The following is an 18,338-nucleotide window of genomic DNA, read 5'->3' on the forward strand; positions in this document are numbered from 1 at the left end:
CTAAGGCAGGGACTACCTGTGTAAACATCAACTAGGTAAGAGTAAAGAAGGGAGCACAACAACAACCCCAAAATGCCTTCCTTGAGTGACAGAGAATGGTAATGCCATTAACCAAGACTAGGAATCCTGGGGATAGGGGAAAGCATATTTGGTGGGAAAATAAATTGAACTTTGGGCATACGGAATTTGATTTGTTTGCATAACATCATATTTAAATATTTACCACGTAGAACAGTTAACTCATAGATCTCATCCTTAGACACAATTCCAGCTATCACTTGAACTTGTTGCCATCGAGTCAGTTCTGACTCATAGCAACCCTACAGAACAGAGTAGAACTGCCCCATAGGATTTCCAAGGCTGTATATCTTTACAAAAGCAGACTGCCACATCTTTCTCTCTTGGAGCGGCTGGTGGGTTTTAATTGCTGACCTTTCAGTTATCAGCTGAGCTCTTAACCACTGAGCCACGAGGGCTCCTCAACTATCACTTACATGAAGATAATTACAAAATCATCATCCAGAGCATGACCCCTCCATTTTTATTACTATTTTTCAATCAGTGAACAGTTCAGTAATATTATCATCTATTAGAGTTAGACTTGAGTCCTAAGAGGTTATCCAAATGCCCCCATCTCGCAGATGAGAAAAGCTGAGGCCTAAACGTGCTAAAGTCATAAAGCCATTAAGCAATACAACCAAGACTAAAAGTGTGGTTTCTATGCCTAATTTCCAGTCAACTTCTCTCCCGTGAGTCAGGCTCTTATGATCTTATGCCAGGAATAGTGAATAGTGATCTCTCTGACTCAGATGTTTCCCACCCTAAAGGATGCTGAGTATCATCACCAAATTAATCTCACTAAAGGACCAATCTATGCCATTCTACGGTCAAACGTTCTGTTGCCTGTGTACAACAGAAACACTATGCTAAGATGGGGAGGCGAGATGGTCCCAGTTCTACAGCTGTGTCAGTTGTTGACCATCCTCACTGTGGAAACAGAGGGCCTTCAAATCAGTGCTCAGTCCCCGTAGTGTCCAGGGCCATCATAAACAGAGTTGGAGGTACACTGGGAACCACTGCTACAGCCAGAGAAACCAGAGTGCCCAGTAGTTTAGTCTCTGTAAGAGAAACTGCCAGAATTTAAATTAGGCTCTCTACTTAAACAGCTCTGTGACCTTGGACAAGTTACTTCTCTGCACCTCAGCTGTCTCATCCATGAGGTCAGCAGGAGCCCTGGTGGGGTACTGGTTAAGCGTTTGGCTGCTAACCGAAAGGTCAGCAGTTTGAATCCACCAGCTGCTCCTTGGAAACCCTATGGGGCAGTTCTACTCTGTCCTATAGGGTCGCTATGAGTCAGGACTGACTTGATGGCAATGCATTTTTATTTAACATCCCTGTGACCGTGGATAAATTACTTATCTGTACCTCAGTTGTCTCACCTATGAAATCAACAAAATACCTTGTAAGTTTGTGAGAACCAGATGAATTAATAAACGTTAAAACATTGAGAAGGGTGTCCGGCACAATCTATGTGTTCAATAAATGTTAGCTATTATTATCGCCATGTGGTAGAGTCTGGAATCAATCCTACTGCCCAGAATTTGTTTGGGAGTGTGCCATACAGACTCTTGAAGTCTTTTACCTCTACGACATCTTCACTGTTTTGAGATTTTTCTGCCACACTTCCTCCCAATCCTCAAGCACAACACATCAGACAATTTCAATTGATATCTTCTCCCCTTAGACTCAGCCCTACTTGACCTACTCTGAATGATCTGCCCAGAACACTAAGGTATTATTTAGTCATCTCACATTAGGAAAGACAGAACGGAAAAATCATTATAAATAGAAGAACTATGTAAAGACAGAGAGGCAGGACATACAAAGAAACATAAAATATCTGTGTGTAAAAATGAGAAACAGAAAATTAGATCATCAACGTAGGCAGAAGACTTGAAGGCCAGACGAATGCTCCATCTTGTTGTTTGTTACTCTGTTGACAATATTAACCCCTGGAAACTGAATCTGTAATCTACAAGCAAGGACTCTCAGGGCCAGGAATCAAGGGAAATAGTAATGCCCACAGAATGGCCGGGAGAGACTGCTCTATTTTGCCTAAACGAAGGGTTATCCTAAAATTTCACTGACTTTCTATTTCACAGGGTCTCCCATTCTTCCCTGCTTTCCAGATACCAAAGGCAGAAGTCCAAACCGCCAGAAACCACCACATCTTGATGCATAGCTCCTACCTACTGACAATTACATACCAAGGGCAAATATATTGCATCTACTTTGAAATGAAAAAACTATTTTACAGTTGCTAAGTATTGGTTTGAGATATTAATGTCTGTGGTAAGATGAGCGAATCTAGGGGTATGATCTCCCAAATTCTCCAGACCCAGTTATATTTCAAAAGTTTAGAGAAGGAAACAAAGCCAATGAACTCAGTATATCCCATATATCACATCCCTGCTTTCCCTCTCCACCCTGGAAAATTAAATATAGAAGTGGAGACACATGATCATTTTGGATACTTAAGCCTTTATAACTTGAATTATGACCAGAGCCTGTAATTCCTCCAAATAGATGCAGATTTTTACAGAAGGGGGGAAAAAAAAAAAAAAAAAGGAATGATCCCGTCCATATTCTTCAGTGGTCATAGATTCAATGGAAATAAACATTTTTTAACAGAAATAATATTTGCAAACACAACACTTCCAGGAAAAGGCTGCCATTCTGCTCCGAAACCAGCTTACTTCCTGCGTGTACTTAGGAAAGGTAATTAATGACAGTGGTTTGGTGGAGAGTGGAGTGGCAAAATGAAGTGATGTTTCTCTCTGGGAGCAAGTCCAGATTCTCTTCTGGTGTAGCATGTAACAAAAACCACATAATACAACAGACATGGTGTTAGTAGTTTAACTGATTATGACATCAACTGACTGGCCCTGTGAAGATGTGAATTCAGTGTCTGTATTTCTGATGCCCTTATTCTGTACCTATCCTGGTGGCATGAACTATGTCTCAGTAATGTTTCCACTTCCAGCACCTTCCCAGTCTTCCACACGGACAATAGGGATCAATGTTCAGCACTAACGAACGTATGGAAGGGTCATCTAGATTACAGTATGAAAGGGCCATGCAGTTACCATTGGTGCCAAGTATAAAACTGAGTATCTCTTAGCCTTTCTGAAATAAGAGGGAGGAACTCATAGTTTCCGGGGAAGTCAGTCTTTGTGTTCACTTCTTCTGAGTGCCCTTTAAATCAGGGGAACTTAATAAAGTATAATACGCATACATTTTTATCCATAAAATACACAGTACATCTCTTTTAAGTCTCTAAAACAATTCTGTGAAGATTATTTTCAACCTCATTTCACAGATGAAGAAACTGAGGTAACGTGATCACAAAGCTAGTGAGTCAGAGAGCTGGGCACTAAACACTGATATTTTGACTCAGTCAACACCCTTTCCATTGCACTTGCTGAGAACAAACTTGGAAACCAGGGACAGAACTAAACCGACTTTTAAAATCACTTCAAATAGCAGCCTTTCGGACCTTTGATTCAATCAGCAAAACAGACAACTGGTTAAGGAGCCTAGTTTCCAAGGCTGGTTTACCAACTGATTTACCAAAGACTCTTATGCTCTGAAGATGCACTAGAGGGAAATATCTCACTCAATACCCAAGCTCTTATCAAGAAAAAAAAATCTGCAAATTCTAAAACTTTACTCCTGTTCTATGTAATACTGAATCTATCCAGGCAAATATACTAGAGAAGATACAGGATGGAGCAGACAGAGATGGCGGAAACAGGTAGAAAAGCGCAATTCCACGGCTGAATTATACTCTAACATCTAAGGAAAGCAGGTATTTTTTTTAACCATTTCCAAGATAAAAAGGAAAAGCCACTTTACTACCGCTAACTGGTACAATTACACACTTTCATTAAATTAGTAGTACTGGATAAGAAGCCAGAGTCCTGGGAAATGAATGCCTGTTAGTGATAAAGTTTCCTTTAAAGAAGGGTTTCCGCAAGCTCAAAAAGAATGTTTTCCTCCTGAACAGAGAAGACTCTGTACTAATTTTCAACAAGACAGTGTTGTTTCATAGTCTTTAGACAGAAAAAGCCACGACCCTCATTTCTGACACTGGAGAGTTATACGAGATGTAATTAAAGCACTGTGATAAGATGCCATCCAACCAGTAGTTTCGAGGAAAGTACTGCAAGACCTGCAAAGAATAAGGCCAAATTACAAATATACAAATTACTAAAACGCTCAGTGATGAGAAGCCTCCACCGACATGTAGTATCCAGGGTCAATCCTCATCGGTGGTAGTAACAATCAGAGAACAGCTGGAACAGCAGCAGGAACAGCCGGAACAGCAGCAGTAGTAGAACAATAGCTTGCATTTACTGAGTGCCCACTTTCTGTCAGGAAACCCTGGTGGTGCAGTGGTTAAGAGCTACGGCTGCTAACCAAAACGTCTGCAGTTTGAATCCACCAAAGTGCTCCTTGGAAACCCTATGGGGCAGTTCTACTCTGTCCTATAGAATCAATGGGTTTGTTTTTATTTTTATTTTCTGTTAAGCAAGTGCCAAGTAGTTTATATACATTACCTCTAATCCTTATAGCAACCCTGCAAGGAAATTATTACATATTTTTCACCAATGAAGAAGCTGAGGCTTAGCAAGGTAAAGTAACTTACTCAAGGACACACAGCTGGTTAGACACAAAGCTAGGATTTAAGCCTAGGACTGCCTGACTTCAAGGCTGCCCTCCTTTCACACCACCATACTTCAGTGGCCTGGATGAACAGTTTTCAGTGTGGAGGATTACAACTGCAGGGCCCTGCCGTGGGATGGATCGCTTTGGTGTGACCTTTCTTGCCGTGGTCTTGTAACTGTCCCCCAGGTGACTGGGTAGGACTGTGCAGATAGGGTAATTGGGGCCCATCAAAGGCATTGGTCAGCTTTTGTCATCCGCTGGGCCTGAGGTGAGCCATCCCAGAGGCAGGAGAGAGAGGATCCACCACCACCAAGGAAGAAGAGCCAGCACATCTTTTGGGCTGGGGATCCTTACGCTGAAAAGCTCCTGAACCAGCAGACCAAGAGACAGAGAGCTGTAAACACGGAAGACGAGAAGCAGTGGCAGAGAATCCACGGCAGGGAGACAGGCAGGAGGTGGAGCAGTGGGCTTCCGGGCCCATGGAGTGAGAAAGCTGACTGCCTTTGGGCGGAGGCTTACTGGTGGAGTGGGGTTCCTCTGGGCACTTACTGGTAGAACTAAAAGAGCTTTGCACACTTGCCAGAGCAGGGCAGAGGCCAAGGGCCAAAGAGAGGTGTGCCTGAGAGCACGGCTGGAAAGAGGCTGTCCTGTTGAAAGAACTGTATCCTAAGTGTTCCTGAGCCTGAACTGTTAACTGTTAATAATAAACCCCATAATTGTGAATACTGTCTGTGAGTTCTGTGTGGCCACTGCAATGAATTATTGAACCCAGCAGAGAAGCAGAGAGTGCGTGGGAGGGACGTCTGGTGTCAGAAATGGTAAAGATGGCGGGGAGAGGAGGCACGTCTCATGGGAATCAGCCTTGGGCTGTTGATCTTGATTCTCCTTCCCCCTTGCGAAGCTACAGGAGGTCTGGCACGGCCCCCACGCCATTTTTACAGGTCCTATATTTCAATAAATTATACGGAAAAGGAGATGCACAGTAGCCTCTCCAAGTCTGTAGATAAAAGTAAGATTTTCCAGGTAGTCAACGTGACAGGAGTGATGATGCTGCAGAAGGACCTCATAATCAGAGAACTGAGCCGAAAGTATGATACGAACCACAGTGTGGCCAAGCACAGGGCAATATAATTTAGGAAAAAACACTCTAACACCATTGATAAAAGACAGTTATGACTAAAATAAACCTCGGAGCATTCACAGATGTTCCCTAAAAATACAAGTCTAGTGAACTGTAGACACCAAAAACCCAATGGTATGACTACTATGTGCTTCAACTGGGACATCCAAGGAAGATATACGGGGTTAGGAAAAGAAAGTTAACAGAAATGATTTGTGAAACTGGGGTCAGAAGGTTGGAATGAAACATAGGCTGAAGATTAGGGCAACAGTATCTGAATACAAGGAAGACAGAAATAAAATCATGAAAGGTAGTAATAGAATATGAGTAACAATGGTGACTTACGGTTGTTCAGGGCTTCCTACGTGCCAATCACTTTCTAAGCACTCTGTGCATATGTTAACTCTGTTTAATTCTCTCAACACCTTATTACCTGCATTTTACAAATGAAGAATTAGAACACAGAGGTAAGTAACCTGCCCAAAGTCACATCTCAGTTAATGCCAATGCCATCTTCCTGTGCTAAGTAGCAGCACAGGAAGTCCAACCCAGGTAGCCGGATGCTGAGCCTGTGCTCTAACCACACCGGCCCTGGAGGAGTCCAGGAGGGTATATTGTGCAGCTGGGCATCAAATCCCCTAACCTCAGTATTAAGGAAGACCTCCTGAAGCTGAAGGAAGTACAACTTACAAAGTAAAAAACTCCTTAATAGACAATGATGGACTAAAAACAGCAATACCTTCAAGAAAAGTAGGTAAGTAGGTTGATAAGCTAAGCATAAAGAGTTACAGAGAGAAGCTAGGAATAATTTACTCTTAACTTCCTGAGTTTGAAATTATGTAAAGTACACATGCCCTCCGACATATCCCTTGCTGCTACAATCAGAGGCAGAGTAGGCTGGTAACTGGTCTGCTCCTATTATGTACTGCCCAGATTTTTACAAACATCATAAGGACATACTTTTTCTTGATACAATTTCTAAAAATATGAAAATGTGTATTATGAGCATCCGGTTATAAACTTCATCTTACAAATGATTCGTGAATATGAGTGAAATGTCTAGGAGTCCACTTTAGTCAGTATCTTTACACAACTACTTTTTATTTCCCAGTTCAGGAAATCTGAAGAATGATTAATCTAGATCGGCATTCTCCACACTATTCTATGGAGATTAATGTTAAGAAGTTACTAAATACTGAAGGAAAAGAATTCCAAATTCAAATAAATCTTTTCTTTAGAGATTCACAGGGCACGTGTAGCATGAAGAATCCCACATTAACGAATCCATTTAACTTTAACCTGCATTTCTCTTCGACCATGGAACTTTTTTTCTTTTTCGTAGAGCATTTATAAATTACAGACATAAGTTATATACTGCAAAGTCTGAGAAACACTGACCCAGATGCGCGCTTTTATAAAAATGCAAGAGAACTGCTTTTACGAGAGCATCTCTGAACATGCCTAGGAGTAACGTGAACTTTTAATTTTCTCAAGGTGTTGGAGGTGGGACATGTGCATCCTGAATTCACTTTCTCATGAGAACAGATTACGAAGTTTAGGTGTAACCAGAATGAAGTGACACAATCCCAGGACTCTAGCACTGGTTATCACCCACAGTCTGCATGGAGGGAAACGAAGACCCAAGGACACCACCGCTCTCCTGACTGTCCTCTCACACCACAGACCACTCCTTCTCGGTTCCCTAACCTAGTACTGTCCGACCGCCCAGAGTATGCAGACCTTGCTCTTTGTGTCTCTCTTCTGTATCCCTTGGTGATTTCATATAGGCCCATGATTTTTTTTGTAATTGAACTTATGTTAATTGTAGATTCACATGTAGTTGTAAAAAAAAATAATATAGAAAGATTCTATGTACCTTTTACGCAGTGTCCCCCAGTGGTAACACCTTACAAAACTGTAAAACAACATCACAACCAGGATACTGACAGTGATACAAGGCACCAATCTTTTGAGATTTCCCCAGTTTTACTTGTATTCATTCTCATGACTTTAAAAAATATTAAGCGTTATTTACAGCCTAGAATGCTCCCCTAAACTCACACACAAGAATGTCTACGACATTCCCCCACTGGATATCTAAGAGGTATCTCAAACTAAAACATGTCCCAAATCAAAGTCCTCATCTTCCCTTTCCCAATCTGCTCCTACCACCTTTTCCATCTCAGTTAATGCCAATGCCATCTTTCCAGCTGCTCAGGCTAATAACTGTGGACTCATCTTCAACATCTTCTTTCTCTCACACCTCACATGCAAACCATCAACAAATTCAAACTATATGCAAAATTAAACCATTTAATCACCTACACTGCCAGTATCCTAACCTAAGCTCCTATCATCTCCTACTTGGATTATTACAACAGTCCCCTAACTGATCTCCCTGATTCTACCTTTGGTCTTCTATAGCTTGTTCTCAAGACATGAGCCCGAGTGATCCTGTTAAAACACTCTTTTGTATTAAAGGGTTTTTGTTTATTTTGGCTTTTATTATTTTATTTTAAAACATTCCTCTATTCAAAATCTTCTATGCTATCTCAGAGTAAAAGCCAGTTCCTCACAATGGCCTTTAAGGCCCCACACCACATTACTTTGCAGGCCTCATCTCAATACTCTCACTGACACTCACCCCACTGTAGCTGCACAGTCTCCTTGCTGTTTCCTGAACTCGACGGGATTCCGCTGCAGGGCTTTTGCACTTGCTGTTCCTTTTCCCTGGAATGCTCTTCTGATACAGAGCCACGCAAGTCACTTCCTCACCTCCTTTAGGTTTCACTCCAATGTCGTCTCTCAATAACGCCTGCCCAGGCCACCAAATTAAAAACGGCAACCCCCCAACCCCACTTCATACTCCCTATCGTCCTTCTCTACTTTTTCTCCATAGTATTGATCCCCATCTGTCATAAAACTATTTGTCTTGTCTGTCTCCCACCACTAAAATGCAAGCTCCCTGAGTACAGCGATTTCAGTCTGCAAGCCAAGCAATAAGGCTTCCCTACAACAATTAAAACAATGCTCCTATTTATATAAAAATACCTGCAGCTTTTATATAAAGCTATTCATTAGCAAATTAATTCTTCAGGCGCTTAAACAGAACAATTTATTAAAAGCAAGTAATAGCACCAAAATGTTTTAGAAGATTTATATTCAATGTAACCAAAATAAACACCTACTGTGAAAAACTATGTATGTATATGTACGTGTGTATATACGTTGTGTATGTATGTGTGTGTATATATATGTATATGTGTGTGTAGGTATATAAATATATACACACAAGTACATTATTGATTCCCATTTTTTTTAGTATGTTACCTTTACTCAAAGGAACTACATTCACGGCTATGTAGAGATATATATCATGTGAACAAATATGTAAGTTTAAAACTTGTTTTAAGGTCTGCAAGAAAAGGTTGTTCCAATTATTAATACCTTACAACTCCTAATCATTAAGATAATATTAAAAATTATAGTCCCAAGAATAGACAGAGTATATAATAATGTCTAATGGTCTGAACAACTGCCAATTTAGGAAGCTACAAATGGGCAGCTATATGAAATCTGTAGAGAATTCTAAGGAATCTTAGAGTCCTCAACAAAACAAAGCGAACACTAAATAATATTTTTAAAGAAAAAATATAGACATCGATAAATTTGGTGAACATAAAACCAAACTACCAAAATTAATTTTTTTTAAATAAAAAATTTGAAAATTAGTATTGTTGAAAAAATTATAGGGTGAATGCTAGATACCATATTTTACATGACAGTAGAAGAGCTGTGATTCGGCAGATAGTTTCAGAGACCTGCCGCCCGAGGACACGCACGTGAGCACGTTTCCTAACCACCAGGGCTCTCTGACCCTTAGACTGCACTCACGCCAGAGGGGCTTTAAAGAGCAGCAGCCAAAGGGGTTCAACATCAACTCGGACACGAAAGCACTCATTTGATGGCCTTTTCTTGGCTGGAATGGACACACAGGCCTAAGATCAAGAGACAAAGGCCCTTTTGGGAGTTGTGTTTAATTTAGCAGGCCGTGAGCTAGCTCTGGCCACATCAGCATCAGCCTTATGGGAGGCGAGCCATGCACGAAGGGCATCGCCCAAGATCTGATGTCTTGAGGCCACAGCCTACAACAGGTCTCACAGTCCAATTATTCACATTCTTTGGAAAGAGAGAACAGGCATCGGTTGTGTCCATCGAAGGGGGACACTGTCCAGGTGTACCCTGGACATTTTTGGGAACCTCTGGGCTGCTTCTGCATCTGAAAAATAAGAAAAATAGCACAATGACAGACAACGAATGAGGAAAAAGACCATCACCTGACCTGAAACTTAAGACATATAAGAAATTAAGAAAGCAGACAAAACAGACAAAAAGACAAACAACCATATCATTTGGAATATATGATTCTGAAGGCAGTACAGCAGAGGAAAACACAAATTATTTTAAGCAACATAAGAAAAGACTACAGCAACAAAAGTTACTTTTGGAGAGAGCCAACTGCAGATAAAAACCTGTGTTAAGATATGTCAACCTGACAGAAAGATAAGGTGGAATAAGAATCCAGTCCCATTTGAAAGCTGAAAAGAGCTGAATAATGAGAGCTAGTGTCATGAACTTGGCTGCTTAACTGCCTTTGTGTAAGAAAACATCTCAGAACTTTGAACCTAGGAAATTCCAACTTGTCTTGCACCAGGTCACGAGCTCCATAGAGCAGAAATCTATTTCAACAAGCAGCTTAAAACAAAAAATAAAAACTTTTGTATTTTTCATTTGTATTAATGATACACTAAAAAATGCAACAGTGCTAAAATTCATCTAAGTAAAACGCACTGAATAAAAATTAAACTTACTCAGAAAGATGTTCAGAAGTTGGGATACAAACAGAAACTGAAATTAGAAGAAAAGTTTTACATTTAAAACAGCATATGAAATATGATAAGTGAGAATAGTGATTTAGAAAAAAGCCCATACTGTGGCTGATCAAAAATACTGGAATAAATATCAAAGATCCAAAGTAACACAATTACATATACGTACCAGTCTTCATTATAACTTGGCAAGTATGAGTTTCACGTTGACTTAAGTGTGTAGCCATATTATCTAAGCCAGAAACATCAGTTAGGAAATCACAATTAAGGCACACTATAGTAATGCCCCTACAAAAAAAAGCAAATAGTATATAAAGAAAAGGTTGTTATTTTTTTTGGATAATCCATACACAAGTTCAGTGATTATTTCTCCATGTAATAACTCACTTCCCATTTTTGTTGTATGTAACTGAAATAATTTTCTAGAAAACAGCATAGCCATTTCCAAATTATGCAACCATTTATTTCCAAGAAGTATTTGTGCTTCATGAACTTACCTCTCACACTGGTTGCTAAAAGGTAAGAAGTCAAGAGCCCTACAGCACAGACTTGGCTCCACTAACAACCTGTTTAACTAGGGCAAGTCACGATCTACCTGTGCCTCTGCCCATCTGCAAAGCAAGAATACAGCATTCACTCATTCAGTATACTTTTACTCAGGCCGTCTTTACACATATTGTTCTACTAGGTACTGTGGACAGAACGGTGAACAAAAGAGGTAGTCTGTGTTCTGATGGTGTTTACAGTCCGGTGTCTTATTTTAGGTGAGGATAAAATTAGAACACAAATATGAATGCTTTAAAAATAGACCATATAATGTGATTATTGTTAATGACAGTTTATTAACAAAGTATGAATAGACTTCTGAAGTTCATCACATACTTTCAGTAGTTTCTGTGTATAGGAACACAAACAAGCAACACACCTCACACTGGCTTCTCCCCTGAAGCTCTAGTTTATCTAACAACCTACAGTGTAATCACATCTATGTGTAGAACCGGACCATCAACACTGACCTTTATGAAAGTGGAATCCTGTGCTTCCTCCCAAAATCAACTCCCCCCAGCTGGCCTTTCCTTTGACATTAAAGCTCAAACTATACAGTTATCTCTGACTCCCTTTTTCCTTAAAAAACTCAATATGTCAAGCATTTTACAAGACTAACAATTCACTGAGTACTTACTCTGTGCCAGACTAACCGTTTAGACATATTGTCTCATCTAAATCTTACAACCCAAAGAGGTAGGTGCTATAATGATCGCCTTTTTAGAGAGGACAGAGTTAGCCTGGTAATCAACCAAGGACACAGAGTTGGTGAGGGTAAGGACTAGGTTTGAAATTTAGCACTTTGTTTCCAGAGCCCATGTTCTTCAACAGGATGTAATACTGCCTCACCATTTTAACTCAAGTCCTTTAAATAATTCATAATTGCCACACTAGTTCTAACGAATCCTGTGACTCACGCATCTACCACTCACCTTGCATACCTTGCAAATCCACTTTCCTTCAGTATCACTTGATTCTACACAAAACATCACTGGTTCCCCAATGCCCTCCAAATTAAGTCCAAACTCCTTTGCCTTACTTTCAAGGCTTTCAAAATTTGGTTCAAAGTTTAAAACAATTCCCCCAGATTTCAACCTTATTCCTATGTTATATGAACGTCGTGCTCCATCCAAACTTTTCTATCACCCCATCCTCTGTATGCCTTGTTTTTCCCTTTCTGTACATTTATTCTGCTATTTCATCCAACTAGACTGCCCTGTGCCTCTTCTATTAGTAAAAGGAAGAGATCATCCTTGAAAGCCAAGTATGCCTAACCCCAGTAATCTCTCTCCCTTTAAAAGTAAATAACTCTCAGGGCATTTACTTCAATCTTCCTTGTATTTCTGTGGTTATTTATGTTCATACCTTATTTCCCACCCAATAATCTATGTGTTCCTTGAACGTTGGTCCAAGACGACTTGTTCGTTACTGTTTTATAGGACCTGCTACACTGTGCTGCACATAACAGATGCATGACAAACAGCTAAAGAATGAATATTTCCTTTAAAAAATTATAATTACAAAATGCATTATTCTGTAGAATTATAAACACATCAAGTTCCATTCACAGAAACTGCTCAATTTTCTATTAAAATTTGAGACCAACCTAAGTAGAGGGAAAAAAGTATCTCATGTCTGTAAAATCATATAGTTAATTTCCTTTTCTTTTTTCTTTAATGTTGTAGTTTAAGTAAACGTTTACAATTCAAGTTAGTCTCTCATACAAAAATTTATACATACATTGTTGTGTGACCCTAGTTGCTCTCCCTACACTGTGACAGCACACTCCTCCTTTCCACCCAATTTCCCGTGTGTATTCAACCAGCTCCTGACCCTCTCTGCCTTCTCATCTCACCTCCGGACAGAAACTGCCCGTTTAGTCTCATATATCTTCACGAGTATCATTTTATGTTCCATAGTCTCGTCTAATCTTTGTCTAAAGAGTTGGTCTTGGGAATTGTTTTAGTTCTGGGTTGACACAGAGTCTGGGTGCCATGCTTTCTGGGGTTCCTCCAGCCTCAGTCAAACCATTAAGTCTGGTCCTTTTACTAGAATTTGAGTTCTGCACCCCACCTTTCTCTTGTTCCATCAGGGACTCTCTGTTGTGGTCCCTGTCAGGGTGGTCACTGGTGGTAGCCGGGCACCATCTAGTTCTTCTGGTCTCAGGATGATGCAGTCTCGGGTTTATGTGGCCCTTTCTGTCTCTTGGGCTAATATTTTCCTTGTATCTTTGATGTTCTTCATTGTCCTTTACTCCAGGTGGGTTGGGACCAACTGATGCATCTTGGATGGCTGCTTGCTAGCCTTTAAGACCCCAGATGCCTCTCACCAAAGTGGGATGCAGAACATTTTCTTAAACTTTGTTAGGCCAGTTGACCTAGATGTCCCCTGAAACCATGGTCCCCAGACCCCCACCCCTGCTACTCTGTCCCTCAAAGTGTGTGGCTGTATTAAGGAAACTTCTCAGCGCTGGTTTAGTCCAGTTGTGCTGACTTCCCCTGTAGTGTGTGCTGTCCTTCCCTTCACCTAAGATAATCCTTGTCTATTTTCTAGTTAGTGAATACCCCTCTCCCTCCCTCCTCACCCTCATAGTCATCAAAAGGATGTTGTCTTCTGTGTTTAAACCTTGTATTGGGTTCTTATAATAGTGGTCTTATACAATATTTGGCCTTTTGCAACTAAGTTCACTCAGCATTATACTTTCCAGATTCCTCCATGTTACGTTTAACAGATTCATCGTTGTTCTTTATCGTTGTGTAGTATTCCATTGTGTGGATATACCATAATTTCTTTATCCATTCATCCACTGATGGGCCCCTAGGTTGTTTCCATCTTTTTGCTATCGGAACAGTGCTGCAATGAACATGGCTGTGCATATATCTATTCGTGTGATGGCTCTTATTTCTCTAGGATACATTCCATGGAGCAGGATTGCTGGATCATATGGTACTTTTATTTCTAGCATTTTAAGGAAGTGCCAAATCGATTTCCAAAGTGCTTATACCATTTTACATTCCCACCAACAGTGTATAAGTGTTCCAGTATCTCTACAACTTCTCCAACATTTACTATTTTGTGTTTTTTGGATTAGTGCTAGCCTTGTTAGGGTGAGATGGTATCTCACTGTAGTTTTGATTTGCATTTCTCTAATGGCTAATGATCATGAGCATTTCTTCATGTGTCTGTTAGCCACCTGAATGTCTTCTTGTCAAAGTGCCTGTTCATATCCTTTGCCCATTTTTTAATTGGGTTATTTGTCTTTCTGTTGTTGAGGTTTTGCAGTATCTTGTAGACTTTAGAGATTAGATGCTGATCGGATTTGTCGTAGCCAAAAATTTTTTCTCAGTCTGTAGGTTGTCTTTTGACTCTTTTTGGTGAAGTCTTTTGATGAGCATAGTGTTTCATTTTTAGGACCTCCCAGTTATCTAGTTTCTCTTCTGGTGTTTGTGCATTGTTACTTATGGTTCATATTCTATTTATGCCATGTATCAGGGCTCCTAGTGTTGTCCCTATTTTTTCTTCCATGATCTTTATACTTTTCGATTTTATATTCAGGTCTTTGATCCATTTTAAGTTCGCTTTTGTGCATGGTGTGAGGTATGGGTCTTGCTTCAGTTTTTTGCAGATGGATATCCACTTATGCCAGCACAATTTGTTAAAGAGACTGTCTTTTCCCCAATTAGCAGACTTGGGGCCTTTGTCAAATATCAGCCGCTCATAGGTGGATGAATTTATGTCTGGATTCTCAATTCTGTTCCATTGGTCTATGTATCTATTGTTGGACCAGTACCAGGCTGTTCTGACTACCGTGGCAGTATAATCAGTTCTAAAATCAGGTAGTGTGGGGCCTCCCACCCTGCTCTTCCTCTTGAGTAATGCTTTACTTATTTGGGACCTCTTCCTCTTCCATATGAAGTTGGTGATTTGCTTCTCCATCTCATTAAAAAATGCCGTTAGAATTTAGATCGGGATTGCACTGTATCTGTAGATTGCTTTCGGTAGAACTGACATTTTCACAATGTTGAGTTTTCCTAACCATGAGCAAGGTATGTTTTTTCATTTATGCAGGTCTCTTTTGGTTTCTTGCAGTAGTGTCTTGGAGTTTTCATTGTATAGGTCTTTTACGTCTCTGGTTAGATTTATTCCTAAGTATTTTATCTTCTTGGGGGCCACTGTAAATGGTATTGATTTGGTGATTTCCTCTTGTAAGTTCTCTTTGTTGGTGTAGAGGAACCCAACTGATTTTTGTATATTTTTCTTGTATCCTGATACTTTGCTGAACTTTTCTTTAGTTCCAGTAGTTTTCTTGTGGATTCTCTGAGGTTTTCTGTATACAAGATCATATTATTGGCAAATAGAGATACTTTGACTTCTTCTCTACCAATCTGGATGCCCTTTCTTTCTTTTTCTTGCCTTATTGCTCTGGCTATCACCTCCAGTACAATGTTGAATAAGAGTGGTAATAAAGGGCATCCTTGTCTGGTTCCCGTTCTCAAGGGGAATGCTTTCAGACTCTCTCCATTTAGGATGATGTTGGCTGTTGGCTTTGTATAAATACCCTTAATTATGTTTAGTGTCATGGATTGAATTGTGTCCCCAAAAAATATCTGTCAACTTGGCGGGGTCATGATTCCCAGTATTGTATAATTTTGTACTATTTTGTAACCTGATGTGATTTCCTTAGGTGTTGCAAATTCAGTCACTATGATCTAATAAGATGGATTAGCGTCAGTTATACTGATGATATATACAAGATTCAATAGAGTCTTAAGCCAATCTCTTTTGAGACATAAAAGAGAGAAGTGAGCAGAGACATATAGGAACCTCACACCACCAAAAAAGCAGTGCTGGGAGCAGAGTGTGTCCTTTGGACCTGAGGTTCCTGCACTGAGATGCTCCCAGACCAAGGGAAGACTGATGCATCACAAGGACCTTCTTCCATAGCCAACAGAGAAAAATGCCTTCTCCTGGAGCTGATGCCCTGAATTTGGACTTGTAGCCTACTGGACTGTGAGAGAATAAAATTCTCTTTGTTAAAGCCATCAACTTGTAGTATTTCTGTTATAGCAGCACTAGATGATTAAGACGTTGAGGAATTTCCCTTCTATTCCTATTTTGCTTAGAGTTTTTATCATGAATGGGTGTTGGACTTTGTCAAATGCCTTTTCCGCATCGATTGATAAAATCATGTGGTTCTTGTCTTTTGTCTTATTTATGTGATGGATTACATTGTTTTTCTGATGTTGAACCATCCCTGCATACCTGGTATGAATCCCACTTGATCATGGTGAATTATTTTTTTTGATATGTTGCTGAATTCTACTGGATAGAATTTGGTCGAGGATTTTTGCATCAATGTTCATGAGAGATATTGGTCTGTAATTTTCTTTTTTTGTGGTGTCTTTACCTGGTCTTGGTATCAGGGTTATGCTGGCTTCATAGAATGAGTTTGGGAGTATTCCATCCTTTTCTATGCTCTGAAATACCTTTAGTAGTAGTGGTGTTAATTCTTCTCTGAAAGTTTGGTAGAATTCTGCAGTGAAGCTATCTAGGCCAGGGCTTTTTTTTTGTTGGGAGTTCTTAAATTACCTTTTCAGTCTCTTCTTTTGTCATAGGTTTATTTAGTTGTTCTAGCGGTTTGTATTAGATTATGTAGGTAGTGAGTTTCTAGAAATTTGTCCATTTCCTCTAGGTTTTCAAATTTGTTAGAGTACAATTTTTCATATTATTCTGTTTTGATTCTTTTAATTTCAGTTGGGTCTGTTGTGATATCACCCACCGCATTTCTTATACAGGTTATTTGCTTCCTCTCCTGTTTTTCTTTTGTCAGTTTGGCCAATGGTTTATCAATTTTGTTGATCTTTTCAAAGAACCAGCTTTTGGTCTTGTTAACTCTTTCAATTGTTTTTCTATTCTCTATTTCACTTAATTCTCCTCTAATTCTTATTATTTCCTTTCTTCTGGTGCCCGAGGGCTTCTTTTGCTGCTCTGTTTCTACCTGTTCCAGTTGTGAGGTTATAAACCATAAAGTTAATTTAAGAACCAAACATATAGCTAAGCTTGACAACAGTGAGGTAAAAATCAAGGCCTCATCTTTAAAATGCAATAAAACCCTTTTCACTCTTATAAATATTTTCAATAAAAGCACAAAAAGATCAAGAGGGCTGGGGGTGAAGCATGGGAGAGAGGATGTAGTTTTAAATACAGTGGTCAAGGAAAGCCTCACTCCTCAGAGTAAACAGCTATTGAGGGAGTTGCCATGCAGGTAAGTGGAGAAAAGAAAACTAGGTGGTGGGAATAATAAACACACAGGTCCTCAGACATGACATTCATTACTCCTTCGTCTGCTCTTTCCCCTAACCCCAAAGCATCAAAACAAGTATGGGCTAAACTTATCCCTATATCTTAGTTTAGTGCAACAAAGACATTGATAATCTTAAGTAGCAATGCCAACATGAGTGAAATGGACAAAAAAGGACTGAACACAAAAGAAATCAGAAGAATATGAAAAGATGGCACTCAATGGATTCTGAGTGTGTGGTATAACCAAAGTTAATTATCAATGCCTTTAGAACATTCACCAACAGTTCTTTCTCCATGGTAAACAAGTTCTGCACTTTATTTCAAACAGGAAAAAACTAAGAATTATGAAGGCTATATACTGATTTCAAGAATTCCAGTGGTTTAAGAGACTCCTTCAAAACTGAGAAAGTGTTACTCACTTTACTAGATATCTTAAATGTCTTTTTAAATATTCAAATATTTACAGAGAATCTTATTTTTTATTCTTATTTTACAATGAAAATGTATGAAGGTTTCACCTTGATGGCTGAAACCACTGAAACAAAGTTTAGCATGAGATGACAGGATATTTACACCTTTGGTATAAGGATATAATGAAAAAACTGTTGCGTCCAGTAGCAATCATTTAAATTTCTAAATGAGGAACCCCAACATCAAGTTAAGAAAAAGTTATAACAAACCATAAACCACGTCATATCTGCTAGAATGGCTGTAATAAAAAAAGATAATAACAAGTACTGGCAAAGATGTGG

General features: G+C 39.6%; 1 protein-coding gene across 8 annotated transcripts in view; it reads right to left on the reverse strand.

Moving 5' to 3' along the window:
- The window catches only part of ZNF280D (zinc finger protein 280D), a 116,358-nt gene that overhangs the window by 18,463 nt on the left and 79,557 nt on the right, over positions 1-18,338 (reverse strand). For all 8 annotated transcript variants that reach the window (XM_023729658.1, XM_023729661.1, XM_023729660.1 and 5 more), the window contains 2 exons: positions 10,907-11,025; positions 10,720-10,756 (listed from right to left, as the gene is read on the reverse strand). In XM_023729658.1, coding sequence (XP_023585426.1) covers positions 10,720-10,756; positions 10,907-11,025 — 156 coding nt within the window. The remainder of the gene's footprint in view (positions 1-10,719; positions 10,757-10,906; positions 11,026-18,338) is intronic.

Source organism: Trichechus manatus, unplaced genomic scaffold, assembly GCF_000243295.1.
Source record: "Trichechus manatus latirostris isolate Lorelei unplaced genomic scaffold, TriManLat1.0 scaffold00030, whole genome shotgun sequence".
In the NCBI taxonomy this organism is placed as follows: domain Eukaryota; kingdom Metazoa; phylum Chordata; class Mammalia; order Sirenia; family Trichechidae; genus Trichechus; species Trichechus manatus.